Source organism: Bacillus rossius, chromosome 2 (genome assembly GCF_032445375.1).
Source record: "Bacillus rossius redtenbacheri isolate Brsri chromosome 2, Brsri_v3, whole genome shotgun sequence".
NCBI lineage: Eukaryota > Metazoa > Arthropoda > Insecta > Phasmatodea > Bacillidae > Bacillus > Bacillus rossius.
This window is the reverse complement of record NC_086331.1, coordinates 85,987,641-86,009,786: the sequence shown is the minus strand read 5'-3', so window position 1 is coordinate 86,009,786 and position 22,146 is coordinate 85,987,641. Positions and strand designations below refer to the sequence as shown.

The 22,146-nt window shown below is 36.5% G+C and overlaps 1 protein-coding gene across 9 annotated transcripts in view; it reads left to right on the top strand.

Moving 5' to 3' along the window:
- The window catches only part of LOC134529428 (17-beta-hydroxysteroid dehydrogenase 13), a 173,445-nt gene that overhangs the window by 141,108 nt on the left and 10,191 nt on the right, over nucleotides 1–22,146 (top strand). For all 9 annotated transcript variants that reach the window (XM_063363497.1, XM_063363496.1, XM_063363503.1 and 6 more), the window contains 3 exons: nucleotides 8,367–8,518; nucleotides 12,774–12,951; nucleotides 21,384–21,631. In XM_063363497.1, coding sequence (XP_063219567.1) covers nucleotides 8,367–8,518; nucleotides 12,774–12,951; nucleotides 21,384–21,631 — 578 coding nt within the window. The remainder of the gene's footprint in view (nucleotides 1–8,366; nucleotides 8,519–12,773; nucleotides 12,952–21,383; nucleotides 21,632–22,146) is intronic.

Sequence of the window (22,146 nt, the reverse complement as noted above, 5' to 3'; positions counted from 1 at the left end):
AATCACTCGCTTGTATGGAGCAGAGGCTACGAAGTCAGCTGGCAGTAGCTCAAATAAACATTTTTGAGCTTACCATCGTCCGTGGAAACAGAGCCCTTATAGCGTAGAGTGACGCAGAAACTGTCGAGTATTTGAAATGAGAGACATCTTGCACCTCTGCTTCACTCCTCTCGTCATATTTAATTTTTATTCTTTTTTCATGGTTTTTTTTCGTATTTTAAATCGATAGTATTAAAGGTTGTAATCCGTAACTCAGCTATGGAAAAACACGAAATTATCTAATATTGAGTGATTCTGACTTTGTATTAATACAGGCAAAAATTTAAAAATTTAATGTTTTCCTGATTTTTTTTACAAATTGCGGGTAAAATATAGCTAGGGATCATTCATTGCGGAAAAATTAGACATATTTTAGGCTTGGGTACGTTCGTGTCTGCAAAAATGTGTTACCAACGTAACCCGGAAAATTTTCGCGATTAACCATCATATCTACGTATAACATACTTACGAAGGCAAAATTTGCGACGGATTACAAAACGCAGTGTTTACCATCCATAGTAGATCCTCCATAGGAATGGTCAAAGACAAAAATAAAGTAATGGAAATCAAAATTCCCAAAGTGAGTACTGAGACAAGACTGTACACTTTATCTCCAGACGTTCTCGGACACGCCGTTCGCAAATAAAAATTGAAACGAGCGTCCAAAGCCACGGACAATACAGTCTTGCGTAGATGCATGTTATCTGTGATCTATTCCTAAACTAGTGGACTTAGCTGTCCCCTGCGACGCCAAACTCAGCCTGTGGTTGTCCGGACACATTACGTCAGTTGCACTCAACCAACACTCACAAAAGCTAATGCGTAACTACGACATATCACATTTAACGGTGGGATGAAAACGAAGCAAACTAAATAATTATTTTTTTACAAAAGGTGTTTGTGAAATTAAATATTTCACATTGACTAAGGTGGTACACGAGAAAATCCTGGCAAAAGATTTTTCCCTAACTCTCCGTAATGACACCAACAGCTAACCATGGCATCAATTCTCGAAAATACAAACAATTTGGGAACTTTCTGTACATTATTTGGCTGGTTATTTTTTAATTTATTTTGTGTTAAAAATTTAATTTGTTCAAAACAGGGCCTTATGTTTATATTTAACACAGAATTTAACTGAGAAATATATTTTCTTGTTATGTTTTGATATCTCAACACAAAATATTTTTTCCTAATTAAATTATATTTTTCACTACTAGAATTGGCTGATTACCTATAAATTTATAAAAATCTTTACTTCAATTCATTACATGAAATCAACTAACAGTTACTGTACCACTGTACGTTCGTGTTTGATGTTCAGATATTTCATTATTATGTATTTTGAACACGTCTTACCGGATTTTTATTTTGAGGCAAGGGAATGGAACAGCATTAAATTACATTTTATGCTGATATTTTTTTAATTTTAATAGTATAACAGATTCTTTTGGGCGTTGCAGTTAAATTAACAACATATATATTAAAAAGAGCAACTAACATTCGTGTGAAATTTAAATTTCCTGATCGGTAAACATTTAATTTCTTCACTTGTTGTAACACAATCTTCACTCCAGGGAAATTATTTTTCAACTATTACGTAATAACAAACGGCTGGATGTGTGTAACTGACTCTGTGCGCGCAGTGTTTGCCGCGGAAGGCGATCCCACCGCAGAATAACCTTGCACGAGGCCTCGGAGCTGTCTAGGATTCCGTCACAGCTATCGTGTTCATACAGCCCTATACGTTACACATCAATGCCTAGGCGGCCTTCCACACAAACACAACCCAGTCTGCTCACCATGGAGAATGCTCTGAGCCAAAACGTGCAACTCTTTCAAACCAAACCAAATCAGAACTCATACGTATTTCCTCTGCTTTGAAGTTCTTCATAAAATTTTAAATCACAATTATTCTTTTTGCGGTATAACACGACAAAACTAAATAACAATAGCCTCGCATTATTTTTTATTTTTTGGAAAAAGGTGAAATTCAGTGCAAGCTCTCTAACATGCTACACTTTCCTCGTAGTATTCTGAAAAAGGTAATAAAATATTTTAGTATATGGCTTCTATCGTAGCGTAGGATCTTGCTGAATTTGGCGTCAGAAAACAGAACAATCTATCAGCCAAATTTATTGATAGAAATTGGGTCATTGAAAAATGCGAAATTGTAACTGAATCATAATGTAAGTTTAGTTTTCGTTAGATTTTTTTATCATTATTACTATACTAAGCGTGATTCTAGATGCCATATATGTATATGTGTGTGCAATGCTTCAGTTAGCGCTGTACACGTGTTATGGTCAAGAGCGATGTAGTGGTCACACAACTTCATTACTGAGGAGACTTGAATTAAAATTATGGCCATTTACTCTAGGTTTTTTGTAAATCAGGTTTACAAGGTTTTCGTTGGGGCATGAGTCGTTGTGCTTAACTTGGAAAATATTTTATTTCCCAACCACTTTCATTCCGTCGGTGATCCACACCAGTCATAACTCGTCTCACGTGATTCACTCGTTGATCCATTAAGAAATTGACAGGTCGGTCTTGCATATATGTTATAAGCTCATACTTCTTAACGATTTGAGCTACATTTGGATATTTTTTATTGGTGCCCTAAAAATAAAGTTTCGCAACAAAGCCGTTAATTCAAACTAAAGTTGTATCAAATTCAAGATATAAACTGACCTTTAAGAGTCTTACAACGTTAAACAAACACTTATTTAGTCAAGTATAGTTATAAAGGCGACTGGGGAAGTTTATTTTACATTTGAACGTAACGGCTTGCCGAAGGCGAGGTCATAAGAGACACGCTCATTATGTCATTCAGTCATCCTGATCAGGAGAATAAACCCAAAGATTAAATGAACTTAGCGTTTGTAGCCGCAGATCATATTGTCGTTCAGTTCCTTCAGTTATTCATTCAGTTTCGTGATTCCTTCGGGAAAAAATTAGCGAAGGTTGTTAATTTTTTGCTACCGGTTAGTTTTTAGCACGTGTATTAATTACTTTTAAATTTAGTCCAGAATACATCAATCGCGGCAATATTTTTGAACTGATTACTTTAATTAGTATTCTTCAGGTCCCACAGCTCTGGAAGGGATTTGTACGTTTCAACAAATGGAAGGAGGTTTTTATTTTACCTGGCAGCCATCGCGAAATGTTCCACGTAACGGACGGGACTGAAGGATTACCAGAGTGAACCGTCATTTCACCAGAGGGAACCGTCATTTCACCAGAGGGAACCGTCATTTCACCAGAGGGAACCGTCATTTCACCAGAGGGAACCGTCATTTCAGCAGAGGGAACCGTCATTTCACTAGGGGAACCATCATTTCACCAGGGGAACCGTCATTTAACCAGAGGGAACTGTCATTTCACCGGGGGGAACCATCATTTCACCAGTGGGAACCGTCATTTAGCCAGAGGGAACCGTCATTTGACCAGGGGAACCCTAATTTCACCAGGGGGAACCGTCATTTCACCAGAATGAACTGAGTTCCTGGGGCTCAGTAACAATACCGGAGCTGTCACCGGACAGATCTGCGTTGCCACTTTAGGGAGTCGTGCAGACACGATGTAATGCATAGGAACCTGACACAAAATTACACTGAAAGGAACATTGGGTAAGAATCCGGCCTTAGCCGTTTGTAACAGCCCTGAAAAGTGCCTGGAGTTTTTTCGGGAGAGTACGAAATGCCGAAATGAGTTTGGCTGGATTAGAGGGTTTATTCTAACATAAGTTACTCGGAAAACAGTTTCCGATCGTAAAATGACGATTATCGGAAGATTCCGTGTGTTTGGTATTCTAAGTTACGTGTGGCGCCTCTATTCTCGCTGGCCGCCGATCGGGAGAGCCCGAATGCTACCTGGCTGTCGGAACCTGACTTTGCGATCGGCAAATCGCTTTTAAACATGGCGGCTTGGAATCGTGGTGGCCACAATTACGTATAAGTTGGGTATTCACTCAATCACAGTTTATCCACTACTTACAATATTATTACAGAAAATTTAAAGGTATTAACGAATTTCTGCTTGATTACGTATTATTCTGGTATATACGACATACTATATATTACATACAGTTTTCTCCTCACATTTGTATAAGGTAGAAGTGGTGTACTACATTAGAGGATGGTATAATGGCCCAAAACAAAATATTTTGTGAGTTTAATCTCTACTATTAAATTTTTTTCTTCGTTTCTAAATTAAGTATATTTAATTTTTGTTCAAACAGTTATAAACTTCCAAACATTTGAATATAATTGAATATTTGGATCACCAATATTAGTATGTACAAATTTAATTCTTATTTCTGCATAATTATAGCTTGGTGTGGATTGTATCATAGCCCTACTGTGTGTGTGTGTGTGTATTTTATTATTTATTTATTTTATAACTGATATAGGTTTATATACCGTCAATTTTTATTATTTTAACAATATGTAAGATGATTGTATTGTTGATTTTTATATAACTTCTATTGTATTAAATTGTATTTAACTTGCTCCATGTCCCTAATTTGGGACTAAACGGAGTGCATGAATGAATGAATAAATAAATTGTTTAATGTAGGTACACAACCACAATATTAAGTGTTAATCTTATATTGCCTAGATTTATCAGCATACGCAGATATTGGTAGTAATATTATTTTAATATTTAAAGTTGTAAACAATGTTTTTAAGACTTACCTTTTTAAAATTATTACTTGTTTTTAGCTATTCAAACTCTTAAGTTAAAAGGGTACATTTTGTAATGCGTGACTACCAGAGATTACACTAATAAAGTAAGGCGTAGTAAACTAAACACTATAGTCTAGTGTTAAAACAAGCAACTTAAACATTTTTTTCTGTTTTTATTTTTGTGAATGAAAATTAATTCTATATCACTTTTAAGAATACATATAATACGATTAGATAGAGACCCGAACCCTAAACAGTCTCACGCAGAAATATGGCATCCCATGCAGTCACCCTAACCACGGAGCTATATTCAACCTATATTTAATCGTCGCCATTACTTTAAGATATAAGTAATTTTAAAATGCAGAGTACTTATGCTTGAAGAATAAGTGTGTAATTATTTTTGGTTAGTTAGTATTCTATTTTGAATTTTAAAAGCAATTTTCTTAATTGTTTTAATGTTTAATGTATGAATTTTCCTAGTAGCGATAAAAACCCGGTTAACTATAATAACATTGGACATAAAAATAATAATAAAGTAATTGTTTACATTTAAACATGCAATATGTTCATTGTGTAACCTGCACTTTTTTTTTTATAAGAGCATTACCATTTTCCTCTAACACAAATGCACACTTGTAGGTAGATACATGAAATAATTTGTTCGCTCTAAATTTGCATTGTTACGGTTTAAACGAAGAGCACACGTTTCTTTCATTTACAACACGTTAAAATACATAATATATCCTGTTCCGCGTTTTTATAGCGTCTTAACGTTTTGCAAGCACTGTGTTAAATTATAGATAGCTATTATTTAGTGACAAATTGTGAAGATTAACGGCTGGTTAGTGTCGCCATCTTGTTTGCCTGGAATTTTATTTTCCTAACTTAACTAAAACTAAGTGTATTTTGGAGGGGTCCGGGTTAGGGAGGGACCTAGGTGCGTCTCAGGCCGAAGCCTATACGCCTAGTCATGCTGGGATTAGCCATGCAAGGAGAGGGTCGCATGCATCATGTGCTAGGAGGGGATTGGCCAGCCATGGCAGCGATTGGCGCCATGACTAACTCCCCTCACTCTTAAATCTAGACTATAACTAGAGATAGGTTGGGCCCAGGTAAAACCTGCATAGACACAGGGAAAACCCTGGGCACATTCATGCGGGATGCAAATTGGCATGCATTACGTGTAGGAATTGACAGGAGACAGAGGATGGTCTGGATGAAGTGTTGGACAGAGCGTGGGTTGGGCACTTGGTTGTTCGCCTGGAACCCGGGACGAGGAGGCAGAGAGGACGAGGTGGGGAATCGCCACACGAGTATGGCGGAGAGAGCGCACCCTTTGGCCGACAGATCACTCTGAACTACTTCAGGTGAACATGTTTAAGTAAACACGTTTACAAACGCGAAAGTGTACGGTTACACGGTAGTTTCTGGAAAGTGTGTTCAGCTCTAAAACCGATTGTCTACTGTCAACGAATAACTGTGTTGTAAATCGTCTCTATTTTGTATCCAGAAAACGCGGGATTTTCTCACTTGTTTATAAATAGAGACCGGAAAAATTCGCGAATTCATTTCGCGATAGGCTAAAATACAAATCGTTATACCTCAGTGCTGCCTCTGCTGTTGGTTCACAACTCACCTGGATGACTCTGGGTCAATGAGAAACACGCAACCAAAGCTTTATCGAATCACACAGGCTGCTACGCTGGAACGTCTCACAAGACAGCAGCCAATGAGTGGGTGACATTTGACCGAGTGTACGTAGAACTATGGAGTTCATCCTACAGGTCATTGAACCCGCGAATTTTTCCGGTCCCTATTTATAAAGTATTATCAACAGAAATGGAATGTGTTTTCATATTGCTCAGTATTTTTTTTTTACAAATCGGGAATTCATACAACATGAACAGTAAAATTTTATAAACTTATTTTTTATTATTTTTTGAGCGAGAGTACCTATCTCAGTGTTAAGAAAATTAAGGTCAGGATCAATTAAATATATATATAATTACATGTTGATTTTTTTTTTTGTTGGATTTGGAAAAAATATTACTCGAACTTGTGCCAGGAACACTTTCCATCTTGAACTTCTGCAAAGGACTGTTTATATTCTAAACAACCAATCAGAGGCTAATGTAGAAGAAATATCGATCTGAACTACTTTGACAACCTGTTAAACTTAAATGGGAAATGGCCTCGAACGAAACATGTGTGTAACCGTACTCAACAACTGAACATGTTCACCTGAAGTAGTTCAGACTCCCGTGTAACCGCGCCCTTAGAATAGCATTTTGTCGGTAAAACTGATATTGTTCCGAAAGTCAAGCGAGCTGTATGTCTCTAATCGACATCGAAAGCTTACGATACAATAAAACGAGAAACTTAGAATAAACCCCCAGGACTCAAAACGCACATCCTCTGGAATGCAAGGCCAGTGTATTACCATTGCAGGGTCGTTGGTGGCCGTGATCGCTAAGGCGGCAGGATTATGGGGCGAGGGTCGTGGGTTCGATACCAACACCCAGGCACGACTCATAATTGGACGTAGTTATGCAAAAAGGAACCAACCCACATGAAACCTATTCTGAGTATTTTGAAGTAAAAGTTAATTATAAATTGTAATTCTCCTATTGATAATATAATGTGGGCATAATTTTAATGGTCTAGTATAAATACTGATATAATAATAGCAACGACGGTACGATTTACCTTGTACTATTTTAATTTGTTTTCAAATAAAATAGAAGAAAATTGTGGGTTGGTTCCTTTTTGCATAACTACGTCCAATTCATGATCAGCGAGTCGGCACCCAAGTGTTTCTTAGAGTGTACAATGCTAAATTATATTGCTTTTATAATTATTTGGTTTTTGCAATTATTCACATTGATTTTATAATTTAACATGTTCGGATATTCTATACCAATGAACGGTATTTACATTCTAACAGGTTTTATTTTTGGTTTTAAAACCTTTCAAAAATTGTTTGCGTTTCAATCACATTAACCTGGAGCATTTAATAATGTAGTGAACACTTTTGTATTAACCGTTTGTATAGAGCATTAAAGGTTCTCAGGAAACCAAATTTAAAAATATATATTTTTGATGTCCTAAAATATATTTTTTTCAACAAAGTCCACATATAAATATTTATTAAACTTTTTTATTTTTATTATAGCTTAACACAATTATAATCATTCAAGCAGGTTCTTTTCGTGATGTCATAACTAGAGCCACGGAATTTTCGCGCATTCGTTTAGTCGCAAGCTAGAATGCAAACCTCCACACTGCCGCACTGTGTTCATGATTGGACCACAGTTATCTGGACACGCCCCTCTACGACCGTGAGCCAACGATGTCCAGCTAGGAGAGAAGTAATCGAACCAGGTAGTGCCAAATAACAAGGATAAAAAAGTTCTCGCTAATAAATCAATCAATGGGAAAGTAAACATGGGTCGAGCACACCTATAACTTTGAATTCTATCATGAGGCCAGAGGAATCTGCGGAATTTCCGGGACTCTATTCATAACGGACAAGCGGAGAAACAAACAAACATAAATTTTAATAATCATTTTTTTTTTTTTTAATTTCTTGATGATGTGAGTGGCACCTGCAGAGTGACGGCGTGTGTGTGTTGCCAGGTGACCGGAGCCGGCCACGGCATCGGCAAGGAGCTGGCGCTGCAGCTGGCGCAGCTGGGCGCCACCGTCGTGTGCTGGGACATCAACGCAGACAACAACGAGCACACGTGCAGGGAGCTCGCGCGCATGGGCTTCCGCGCGCGCGCCTTCGCGTGAGTCGCCTCGTTGCACGAGAGTCTAGCGGCAGCACCGCCCCTTCCTGCAACTGGCTGCAACACGCTCGTTCCGGGGCCGGCGGCGCGATCCCGCAACGGGAAGCCTTCTTTTCACTGACGAGAGAGCAAAACGCCCGATCGTGCATCTTCGGTTTTTTTTTTTTTTTTTTTGTTCATTGTAAATAAATATGGAGGTGTTGTTAAAAGGAAAGACTATAAACAAGGCAACGGTATTTATTTGTAGTTGTTTTTAGAGGAAAATACCTAATTGAAGAAACGTACTTCGTGGATTTGTATATTTTTCATACCGTATAAAATCTAGGAAGTCTTTGTCTTCCACAAATATTCTCGGGACGCCTCATATTCCCTTGCAATTTTACGCAACTTGTAATTTTCTGGTAAGAACATGATATCTAATGGTCAATTAGGTTAGGTTAGCTACATTATAAATACTTTAAAACATTGTGGACGGTTGATTTGGTTAGGATAGCTACATCAAAGATACTGTGAAATCATGTAAACGGTTTCCCAGCACTGGATAGCTACATATTAAAAAGTTATTTGCTAAGCAACCATAAAATGATTTTACAGTATTTTTAATGTAGCTATACTTACCTAATATAACCAACCATCCACTAAACAGTCTGTGTGGGTTTTTTATACTGGAGAAAAAACGCGCGCGTAAAAATAATAAACATCCGGGGGTAGGCGCTCCCGATCGGCCAACTTCGGAAAGGCTCGGCATTTGCAGCCAGTTGCAGGAAGTAGCGGTGCTGCCGCTAGACTCTAGTGTCGTTACCGGCTGTTCCGCCTCGGCCCCCGTGTGGGCGGACCTCAGTGCAACCTCGCACTTGCGTGTGTCGGTGCTCCAGCGAAAACACTATCACAAGTGAACATTTACCATTGCCAATGTTCCACAGCTGTCGGTGTATTTCAACTTTGCGACACGTAAATTTGCAATGCATCCCTATTTACCACAAATTTCAGTTAATGTTACTGCATCGTAAAGTAAATTTTACAATCAACAATAAAAATGTTAATTTTGTACTACTTCCAAAAAAAGGTTTAATTTTCATCACTTCTAATTTTTTAATAAACCTGAGCGACTCAGTGGATTATCGAATCTAAAACGACATGGTTGTTAGTTTATCGTCTTACCCTCTCTTCCATCGTGAACACCAATAATCATTTATGTATCTGGAAAACCACTTTGGTTCTTGTGTAAGTTAAATGGAGATTACTCAGTATGAATTGCAAAATTCGTTGATTTTTTTTTTTTTTGCAATTCCTTGATGGTTGTTATTTTATTTTCCAAAAATCTTTCACTTTTACAATGAGATATGTGTGTACCTACAAATACCGTGTTCTGACAAAAAAAAACAACAGGACACTGATTAACTAAACATTTGCAAGTGTAATTTAATCTATACATCCAAGTGAGTTATTTAGCAAGTTAGTTTGTTAAATAACAGGTACACATTCGTGTATTTTTATCGAAGCATGCAGCACCATTTGGTATTGTATTAACATATGTGTAAATTTACACCAAATGATGTAGTATTTTAAAATCACTCTAAAAAAATAGTAAACATATATATAATGTGACGATTTTCTTTCTTAACAGTGTACAGAAATCAAAATATGTCGTAAAGATATTTGACTGCAGCATAACACATTCTGCAATGTCTACTAAATCGTGGTCTTGTTTAACTACGGAATATTCGCCGTAATTTGGCGTGTCTTTGAACATGCGATTGTTTGAACGACTGCCTGGCTTTCAAAAAATTATAACATTATAAAGGTCTTTAACTTTTCTACATATTTTTGCAGTTATTTGCAACTACTTATTTTGTATGAACCTCGTGGGTATCTTTGAAATATAAAACCTTTAAATACTTCAAAAAAGAAGCGGTTATTTAAATAAAAGTTTATTTTTTATAAAACGGTGTTTTCTTTAAGTTATTAAATGGATGGATTTTCATCATTGTTGACGCAGTTAGGTTTACTGCATATAAAAAGACGGTGACTTTTTTTTGTGTGTTTAATTATAATATGTAATCACAAAACCATTTCTTCACTATTATTACAACTATTGAAAGAGAGATTTTATATTTACTTGCCGGAATACAATGATGGTGAAAGTTGTTCCACTAAAAACCATTTACTTCAAAGAACACACACCTTTAAACTAAAATTTCTTCATCTAAAAACATTGGTATTTTTTCATTTTATTTGTAAGACCTTCTTGACTGTCACAATGTTTTTCGTGATTTTTACTCTAGATTTAGAATAAACTTTAACTAAATCTCTCATGTTTTGAAGCAGTTGTATGGGGCTTAGCCGGCTACTTTATGGCAAATATATTATATTTATATCTGATCACCTCTCTTGTATATTTCAAGCCTTGTAGTCGTTATTAACCTCATTTACTAGGGCTAATATAAGCAGCTATGGGCGCCACGACAAGATCTTGCTTCACCACTGCATAGCAAACATAACCTCACAGCACTAACCTTGGTAGCTGCGAAGTATAGCTAGTGACAAACAGGTTTGCCACACGGAATTCTCTTATATGTAATGCCTTTTAAATTGTTTTCTTAAAAGTGTTAGGAAAGTTGCATGGTTGATTGTAACTCATATAGCCTATGACTTTCCCTAACCAATTATATACTGCAGACCTACGTAAATGTTAATCAGTATGTATAATGCATTCTGTTGACACGTACTTTTTTACGTTCTAAAAATATTTTGCATGCATAAAAGTGGCCATTGTCATGACCCAAGCCCTTCATGCAGATATTATTCTTGGCTAAAAATGTGTCTTTAGAATACACAATAATTTAAACGCGTACTTAAGTAGTAAAATGTTGAGCATGTATAACACTTCTCCCACATAAAATTATCCTACTTCATTTTGCACACCGTTGAGGCTGTGAATTTTGGACCAGCTTTTCATTACTAGCCTCCACTGTAAAATAAATATTTGTACTTTTTGCAAGGAATTTCCTTGGAAACCCAGTTGCCAACGATACCACTTGTAAAACTGCAGAGCAGAGCTTTGTAAACTTGTCACTGGCACAAATCTCTGCCCTGCAGTTTTACCAGTGATATCGTTGGTAACTGAATTTCCAAGGACTATCCTTGTAAAAGTACCAACAATTTTTAACTGTTTGATTTCACGCGATGCGTTTCTGCCGCTGCGGCTAAGATTTGCGCAGGGTTTTTGGCTGAATATTATTGCAACCGCTTTTCTTATAGTGAACGATGCAGGTCTCTCGAGAATGCACTAAGTAAATATATCAAAATTGAACTTGTAAATAATTGATCTTAAAGAAATCACTGAGTTGGAACTGGGAGCCGCTCCGTTTAAACCGCATTTAGTGACACCGGCCTTGCCAAACAGGTAATGATCCCTGTATGTTAAATTCGTTTTCAATCGACAGACGAGGCATTTATACCAGAGAAAGTAATCGTACGTTTGGCAACAGCCTTCCGTGAGTACAGGGATCTATATTTACATTTTTAAGTCATTTGAAGTGAGTTTAAGCTTGACCTCCGTGTTTTCCAACCTACTGATTCTCAACAACGTACACAATGGTGTTGCACATCGGAGAGAGGTCGTGATGAGAAATTAATATATTTTATTTCTTTTTATGGACGCGTGGCTTTACAACTATTGAGTCAGAGTCGGGTGGCATTTTAGCGGGAGTTGGCAACCCCTCATATTGTCATAAATACTGTGTGGCAAGGAATTGTCAAGAATTACAATGCTCATGTAATTCCTGCTTTAAAACTTAACTAATGCAGTTGCTTAGAAAAAGTCACAAGAATAAATTTAAATACAAAAACACAATAAAGAAAAAAAATATTTTGTGTTTAGAAATGTTACTTAGAAATACATAAGAAGTGTGTGTGTGTGTGTGTGTGTGTGTGTGTGTGTGTGTGTGTGTGTGTGTGTGTGTGTGTGTGTGTGTGTGTGTGTGCGTGCACGCGCGTTCATGTGTGTGTATGTTGAAAATTTGAGTTCACAAACTGCTTATGCAGATGCCAAGGGCTAGTCACTTGTTAATTATTATAGTTATTTACTAACGCAACCAACAGATTGCCTGATGGTCGTGAAATTTCATCGTCTAAAATAAACAGTAAAACTTCAGTCATGGTCCGATTTCGCACAGTTTGCGTTCACAATCGAATGCACTAGCCTGTAGTGTTCGTGCAGCTTGGCCGTTGAAAGGGTGGTTTGTGCGCACAGGTGCGACGTGTCGAACCGGGAGCAAGTGATGGAGGTGGCCAAGCGCGTGAGGACAGAGGTGGGGGAGGTGACAGTGGTTGTCAACAACGCCGGCATCATGCCTTGTCACCCGTTCCTGCAGCACAGGCCGGAAGAAATCAGGAGGATCTTCGACATCAATGTCATGGCTCACTTCTGGGTATGTAACACTGCTGTTGTTCTGCAAATGGCCGATTAATCTTCAACTAATAGAAATCGAGCAATAATTGTGAAACATTTTCGTTTCTTTGTTATAAAAAACCTTATACATATAATTTTCATTTTATTATACGTTCCTTGACAGAGTACCGAAATATGATTTTTTTTTGTTTGTTCTTATAACCGAAGGGTCTTAATGATTTTGTATATCACTGTGTTTGTGAACAAATGCTTACTGGAAAAAAAAACAAAATGGAACCAAATTGATTGCATTATTCAGTAAAAACATTTTAACATTTAATCATAACAAAAAATACCTCTCTTATTACAACTCACTCATGAAACATTGCTATGTTAATCGCTTTTGAAAGTACTAAGTAGGGTCTTTGTGCTTTTCGAAATGCTTTACTTAATTTAGTACTGCTAGTTTTATATCAGATGGATGATTGAGAATACCATTAACAACACGTTACTTAACACTAATACGAATATTCAATTCATAATATTCCTTTTAAATTTAATCAGAACCGGTTTTTCTTTGTAAAACATATTTACGTTAAAATGCAATTTTGTTATTAAATTTTCTATACACGTGGTTGTGTTGAATTAATAACATGTTAATGCCACTTAATAATAAGGACTGTGGTAGAATGAACCAGTAATGTCAATATTTAAACCTTCATTTATAAGTTATATTTGTTGTGGTATCTTTTCACTTCAAATGTATACAAAAATAATATTTATTTGCAGAACTTTGTATAAAAAAACACGTTACAATGTGAAAGTTACACTAATATTTTTCAATTTTTCAAGAGGAAATTTATCTATACCTTGGTCCAACTTATTTTTCTCGGTACCTATTTATTTATTTAATTCAACTTGTAAATTATTTAATAGGTGAAGTAATATTTGTAAACATGTAAACAGATCGACTCAAGACATTTTAATGTTTAAAATTTAAATATATTATAAACTTAAGAACGTAATTATCGTGCACTTATAAATTATACATTTTTAAATAATAAATGAATTGTTTTTACTAACAACACACAACGGTGAATTACTTAGGAAATATTTTTATAAAATAAGATTCTTTGGGCAGGTTAATAAGTAATATTTTTAACTGACCTAAAATAAGACTTTCTTTGAAAAAATTTAAGGTTGGCATAAGCCTTGAAATACTAAATGGACAAGGCTTATTTTTACAAAAAAAATTAATAAAATAACTTTTAAAAGATGTTTTGATAATTGCCAGGAACTTAAACTACCGTATCCAAGTTTTTTTCGTAGTTTCACATAGCCTCTCTGTGTATATAATTTCCAGATTTTTCAGAGAACCTAAATCGTTATATAAAACGTAAGTAAAAAAGTATACATATTTTTTGTCCTTGCTGTTGCTATGAAATATTTTTAACGGTAGGTAGGGAGATATTTTTAACGATGACTCAAATCAAACGATTATCTCTGCATTTATCTCCATATCTACTTTCCTCGCTTTAGGGCTAATGAATCAAGCCGGAAAAACGCTTGATTGCCAAAGACGCATTCCTGGAATATTCCCGTTCAAGGTCATCGTTTTATATTTACGTTCCACACGGTAAAACTTTCCGACTTTTTGAGTGGCTGAACTTTTACAAGATGAATTATGAATGTTTGTGTGTATATATATACAATATAAGTATTAGGTATATATTGGTTCTTCCTGGCAGAGGGTCCAGTGTGTGGAGATTTAAGGCAGACCAACCTCTGACGTCACGTCCGCCATATTGGATTGTAACGTCCTGGCGGCTATTTTGGATGACCTTGGCCCCGGCGATCATCTTAGATCCGCCATCTTGGATTCAGCTATTTTATGTTATGTAATATTATTTTCCTTTTCGTTACGCCCGCCATTTTGTTTTCCCGCTATCTTGGTTACTAGAACTTTCCGCCATTTTTAATTATGACATCGTTGCAATTTTCGTTAAGACCACCATATTGAAAATCAGTCATTATTGCCCGTTTTTAATGTGAAAAAAAAAATTTAAAAATTTATAAAAAGAATTAATTTATAAAATTTTAACTGTAAAACTTCTGCTATTTTGAATTCTGTCACCCATATTAAAAATCTGTATTTTTTATGATAGAAATTTGGAAACAATAAAAAAATAATAAACAATTAATTGTTTAAATATTATTTTTAAAAAACTTACTTATGCCATGGAGTCCTCTGTTCAAACCCGGCCAGGTCATTCGAATAAAAATGGCGATGGAAAGTTCCTCCACGGAACCCACCGGCAGAATGACCTCCCACCACTAATGCCATGTTACATATTACGTCAGCCAGTTTGACTCATGGCGACCATTTTTTTCTTTTGCTGCAGGACAACATCTTGAATCCGACATATTGTTATCATTTGCTAAAGGGTGCTACTGCCATATTAGTTTAATTTTTATCTGCTAGAGTACAGTCTTATTTATTGCCAGGGCGCCTGCCATCTTGTCAGCCATCTTGGTCTTCATCTTGAAAATCTGTAATTTTTTTAGTTAGTCATACGAAAAAATATATAAAAATACGTCTAATTAAAATAATGGTTGATTATATCGCATACCGAGCTCGGTTAGATCCTTGACTGATGCAAAAATGTTTAATTTGATTAAAAATACCAAAAACAATAACAGGGCCACAAAAAACTAATACCTACATACATAAAATTTTATAATATAATTTCGTCTCTACTACAATAAAACAGGTCATTACAAGTGTTCTTCGATTTATGCATCTGCAACCCACGAATAAAAGCGAGGTGGGAAGCCCCATAATTTGACACAGGATCGTCTCTCTTTGCTTTGAGAATCTACTCAACCAAGTATGGTACGTATCAAGATACATTGAAATCTGTATCTCTTTGACATACAAGCCACCACTAATAGACTCGTGGTCCAAATGTTCGATGTAGTAGGTCCTAGGCTCCGATACGTGTATGTGAGTCACACGGAAGAGTAAGGAACCAATTCGCAGTGAAACCTTTCTCGGATACGCCTTTCTGCTTAGAGATCCGCACAATGTCACAAACGTGAATCCTTGTTCTTCGTGTTGGAAAACAATGTTCAAATAGGTGATCATTCTTCAAATCTTTAGATTTCTTTTTTGTAGTAGAATGCACCGTGGAATTGTATTCGTTTATTAGTTTTGGCAAGCTATCCAGCCACTAATAATTTCCGTTAGCGGTGAATTGTCACCATCTTGGTGCGCAAAGTTCTGTTAAACATTTTGGACAACTGAGGCTTTGACATTAATAGATGTAGAGTAGTGCTTGATACCAAACTTCTTCATCAAAGCCTTGAAGGTCGCTTTGTACAATTCTTTGCCAAGATTCGTTTGCGGGTGCATCGGTACACGTCCATCACACAAAATGTCTGTCTGTCATTACCATATTTACGTTGGTGGCATTCTTCGATTTCACAAGTCTGGCCCGAGCGAACTTGTTAGATACATCGATGACTTTAACATGTACTTGAAAACTTTATTCATTCGGAAATATTGTAAAATTTCATCAAAGTCCGTTTGGAATAAATCATGAAGTCCGCGCACTAACTTTGCACCGAAGGTATTTTCGTCTTGCAGAATCGCGGATTTCGCGTGCGATTCTGGTTCGACTCATTGTAGGCCTATGTAGCCAGCCTCCCTCAGTTCTTGTAGTTTTGAGACTATTTCGTTGATGTGCGAATAGTTTCTTGCACAAAGCGAAGAAAGTAAAAGTCTTAACCTGTCGAAAAATTCGTTTGGGTCGTCCCAATACACATAGTCAAAATTTTGACCACTTTCTAGATTTTTTAAACCTTCACCATGTACTGCTATTTCGCTGAAGAGATTGGTGAGAATATTCAATTTTTCATGATCTTAGTCTTTATATATGCCACTTTCTGTATCGTTATCGCGAAAAGGCTCGAACAGTTAGTTCTACAAGTTTTTTGTACTTTTGCATATATTTAGTTCCATGCGAAAAATAATTCGTACAGACCATGATCCCGTGTGTTTTGTACTCTACACATATGATATTTACTGGTAAAAATTATATTTATTTAGCACCAATGAAACATCTACTATGTTTTTTGTCGTCGTGCCATTATTCCGACTCTTGAAAAGTCTTAGGTATTGCTGGACAATTGCATTAAATTGATATCCACGTATCCATAATTTTTGCTTGTGGATACAGGTAGACTCTATATTTGTAATGTCCTCTTCTTCTGTAGCTGGTTCATATTTCGTCTTCTTTGCAGTAAGCGTCTCGTCATAAACTTTTGTCTTCACGCTGATGGATGGTTCTTCCTTATTTATAAGTAGTCGAGACGACTAGTGATTGGTTTAAATATCTTTTCATTTTTCACTTCACATGCAAGCCGGGCTCTTCAAGCAAGTATATTTTTTCATGAACATACTCTATAGCACGATGGAGGACGCTGACCAAGTCCAACATTGTATTGACTGTGAACAGATTGCAAGACTTACCTCCCTGTGAGTAGCAAGATTTGTTTTTGTTTCCAAGTGAGTTAGTGATGCCTTCAGACCATAGGCGTGCGCAGGACTTCAGTATTGGTGGTGCCAAATTACACAACAGCCCTGTCATTCACGGAGCCCGAGCCTAAAGCGGGGAGTCCGGGGGTCCTCCCCCGGAAAAATTTGGATTTGAAAACGCAAAATGGTGCTATTTAAGGTGTTCCCGAACAAAAACATTAAATACACAGATGTAAAAATTTTAACATTTTTTATGACAAATTATGGCTTTTAACGTTATAATCACCGGGAAAAATACTAAACTATTTACAGTTTTAAGCTTTGTTGAGCCATAAAGTAAATTGCACAAATTGTTTGCACGGAATTCATGCTGGTGGCTTTGAAAAACCGTAAATACATGTTTTCTGAAGACTGCAAATAAATGCTAGAAAAAACATTCTCAAATGTTAAGTTTTAAAATCAATAAATCAAGAGAGTTTTTGTTACATACCTTAAATATGTAAAATATTAAAATAATAAAATTACACAAATAAGAGTGGGCAAAAGTTTTAACTTTTGGAATACAAAAAAATGTTTTGTCGGCGACTGCATATAAGTCATCGAGTAAGCCTATCCTTTTAACTAACTAAACTCTCTCTCTTTTTTTAAATAAACCCTGGCGGACGGCGGCTATTATTTCGTGCGCCTGCCGAGTGGAGTGAACAGTGGACACCGAGCGCGCATTCTATGTAATTCGAGGAGAACTAGGAGAAGTATTTACATTTCAAAAGTTTCGTAGCCGCGGCCCGCGTGTACAACACAAGTGATTGCAACTGGCTTGTTTCCGTGTGTATAGTTGGTTCGATTGATAATTGATATACTGATAGTGTTATGAGCACGTATCTGTAACTCGACACGATTGGAAAACATATTTTTTGGAAATAATACGGATTTTGTAAGTATGTATTATTTCTGCTTGTAAAAAACAAAATAACGTTAACCCTAATGGTGGTGCCAAGGCACCTGTGGCACCTACCGTGCGCACGCCTATGCTTCAGACTACTTTGAAAAGCCCTTAAATCATCATGTATTTGTGCATTCAACACTTCGATCATGTCACGAATCCGAAAATCCCAGGCCTCCACGCGTTGATCGGTGGCTAGCGTGTACTGTAGTAATTATTGTTTCGTACTTTCTCGTTTTTGAGCCAGTAGCGAAATATATTTGCGGATATCGGTGGCTTGAGACCTTAGAAAAGTATGTAGCTGGGTAGTGCGACTGCTAAGATTGAATTTAGAAATGAGGGAAAGTTCTAGAAACCAAGATGTTGTGAAACAAATTGGCGGGCGTAACTAAAAGTGCATCGATGATATCATAATTCAAAATGGTGTATTCTAAAATGGCCGATCCTAGATAGCCGATCCAAGATAGCCGCCGGGGTCAAAGGTCAAGGTCAAAGTCATCCCCGATGGCCACCATGATGTCACAACCCAATATGGCGTACATGACATCAGAGGTCATTTGGCTCTACAGCTCCACACACTGGACCCTGGGACAGGAGGAACCAATTTATGCTACTTATATATATGTATATACATCGAAATCGTTTTGCATAATTAGCTGGCAAGTTGTATTTTTAGCATGTTTGTTAGCATGAACAAGGGGAATGAAATGGAATATAAAGGAACTTTTTAGGTTTGAAGTCAATTTTACTGGCTGCCATATGATATGGTATAATTTTTTTTAGAAAAAAATTAATTTTACTTAGCCTTTCAACATTCTCAGAATTTTTGTGATTTAAAAAAGGATAAATAATATTAAAAAAAATTTTCTAAGAATAATTTCAACCGTACCACGCATTACCCACCTGCATTGCCTTTAAAACCAAAAACTGTCAGTCATTTATTCTATTTGTTTCTCCTTGTCCATACTGTAGAGAAATGTAAAAAAAAAATAAACTTGTATGGCTAATCGTGCAAAAAAAGTATGCACTGTAATTTTTTTATTTTGTTAAAGTTCGGCCACTCAAAAAGTCTTAAAGTGTAACTGTGTTAAACATAAACATAAATATAAAATAATAACCTAGAACGGGACATACCCCCTTAACACAGGGATAATTTAATAATTGCTTAATACAGCCATGCTGGTAAGCTTATAATGTTGACTATGATTTGCTGCGCTGTAATATAAACCTATAAATAATTTAATATTACGGGTTAAAAAATGTACACAATATAGAAATAAACTGAATAAATTTGAAAGCTTTTCAGGGAAATATAATAAAAGTCCTTAATATGTTTCTAGGTATAGAATTATTTGATAAATCTTGTGAATCTCATATTGACTGTAGTGGAATTTGTGAACATGGAACTACCAAATTCAAGAATTTAAAGATTATTCTAATTTTAGAAATTTAAGTGCGTAAATCATGTGTATTTAGTGTATATATATATATATATATATATATATATATATATTTAAATACTAAACACATCGTTTGCACTTGTAACACCAAACGTTTGATTAACTGTAAAATATTAATGTGAACTGGTTTCTATTTACTGTTTAAGAAATGAAATCAGATAGGTAACATCATTAACTAACATAAAATATTTATGGTGAAAAATGTTATTAATTAAAAAAATATTTTGGAAGGCATAAGCTTTGAAACTGTAAATGGACAAGGCTTACTTTGCCAAAACTTTAAAAAAATTAATTTTTAATTATGATTTACTTTGCATTAAGACTGTTCTTATCTCGACTGCAAATAATCTGTGGACGCTTCGCTTAGATATCTGCCAGGATCATCAACTACGGACTCTAAGACTGATTTCTTAGTGAGACTCCCGGTGGATCTTAATTTCCATATATTTCAAAGATCCAGAATCGTTATAAATTTGGACGTTGTAGAAGAACCAATTTAATATTCTTGACACCACTAAAGAATGTGTACCTATAATAACATTACCTCGATTTCATTACAAGCATTAATAATATTTATAAATCATTGCTCATTTTACTATACGAAACCTCTCACTGTATAACGAATTGATAAGTACACAATAAGTAAATATTCGTAAACATTGTTTTGGAAATTTACCATACACATATGGATTTTGATTTTTCCTTCAAACATTAGGAGAGGTACTGTGGATGCATGGCAATAATGTTAATAACTTCTGTAACATGTTCAAGAACTTAAACGAACTATTTATTTGAGCGTGTTTACCAAAAACGATGGCGATTTCAAAACTCACATTTGCTTAATTATGTTTTATTGAGTAAATTACTACATATTTTCATATGAGTTTAAGCAACAATTTTAATCTGTAATATATTTATGAAGGTAGTTTTTATCACGTGAACCATGCAATTTTGAAACCTATATAAGAGCTACACTATCAATCTTGATTCATGCAGGGGCCCATCAAACAAATGCGCAATTCTTCTTTAAACAAAACGAATAAATCATAAGCTCCTGTAATCACACGTTTTATGAACAAGCGTTTCAAATAGATTTGTGAATTTGTCACATACTTGTAAATGTTTTTGTTCTGTGTGACAAGTGTAGCTGGTACACTTGAAAGAAAAAAAATTGGCAAAATAACCTCATCCAATTAATGTAGAAATAATAGTTATTGTATAGTTGATGCATAAATTTGTTTTATAATCCTACTTAAACTGTATATCTTATTTAAAATTTGTAAGGGAAGTACAAGACCATAAGATTTTTTTAAGGAATTTGTCACTTAAAAATCTTGTAAATGTAGGTAGGTATTATTAGAAGTAAACACAACTTATCAAAATAATCCAGGTTTATTAGTAGCCTACATGTAAATTATTTGTAAACTTGGGAACATTTACTTGTGTTTTCAAGTTTACGGGAGTGTTTTTCACAAAGTTGTTATAATCGACCTGCTGGTGGCAAGCTTGCAGTTGTGAGAGATGGGCCGCAGGTGCTGGAGGCGTTCCTGCCGGCGATGGTGGAGCGCAACAGCGGACACGTGGTCGCGCTGTCCTCGATGGCTGGCGTGATGGGCATCCCCAATCTGGTACCGTACTGCGCCTCCAAGTACGCAGTCCGCGGCCTCATGGAGGCCTGCGCCGAGGAGCTGCGTGAGCACCCGCGCCAGCCTGACGTGCGCTTCACCACCGTCTGCCCCTTCATCGTGGACACCGGCCTCTGCAAGAAGCCGCGCACAAGGTGTCCCCACAAGCCCCGCTACTCCCGCTAGCCTTACTTTCTTCACTTCTCCCACTGCCCCGACTAGCCCCACGTCCCCCACTACTTCCTCTGGCCTTGCTTCCCCCTTTGGCCTTACTTCCCCCTTTGGCCTTACTTCCCCCTTTGGCCTTACTTCCCCCTTTGGCCTTGCTTCCCCCTTTGGCCTTGCTTCCCCCTCTGGCCTTGCTTCCCCCTCTGGCCTTGCTTCCCCCTCTGGCCTTGCTTCCCCCTTTGGCCTTGCTTCCCCCTCTGCTCTTACTACCCCATTATAATTACTTACCCCACTTTCATCGCTGACCTTACAGCCTCCACTAAACCCACTTTCCCATTAAAACCCATTTCCCAACTTTCCCCACTTCCCCTCTAGCCCCACTAACCCCACTTACCCCACTAACCAACTTTCCCCACTAACCAACTTTCCCCACTAACCCACTTACTCATTGCCCCTCTTCCCCAATTTCTCCACTGTCCTTCATTCCTCCACTTCCCCACTT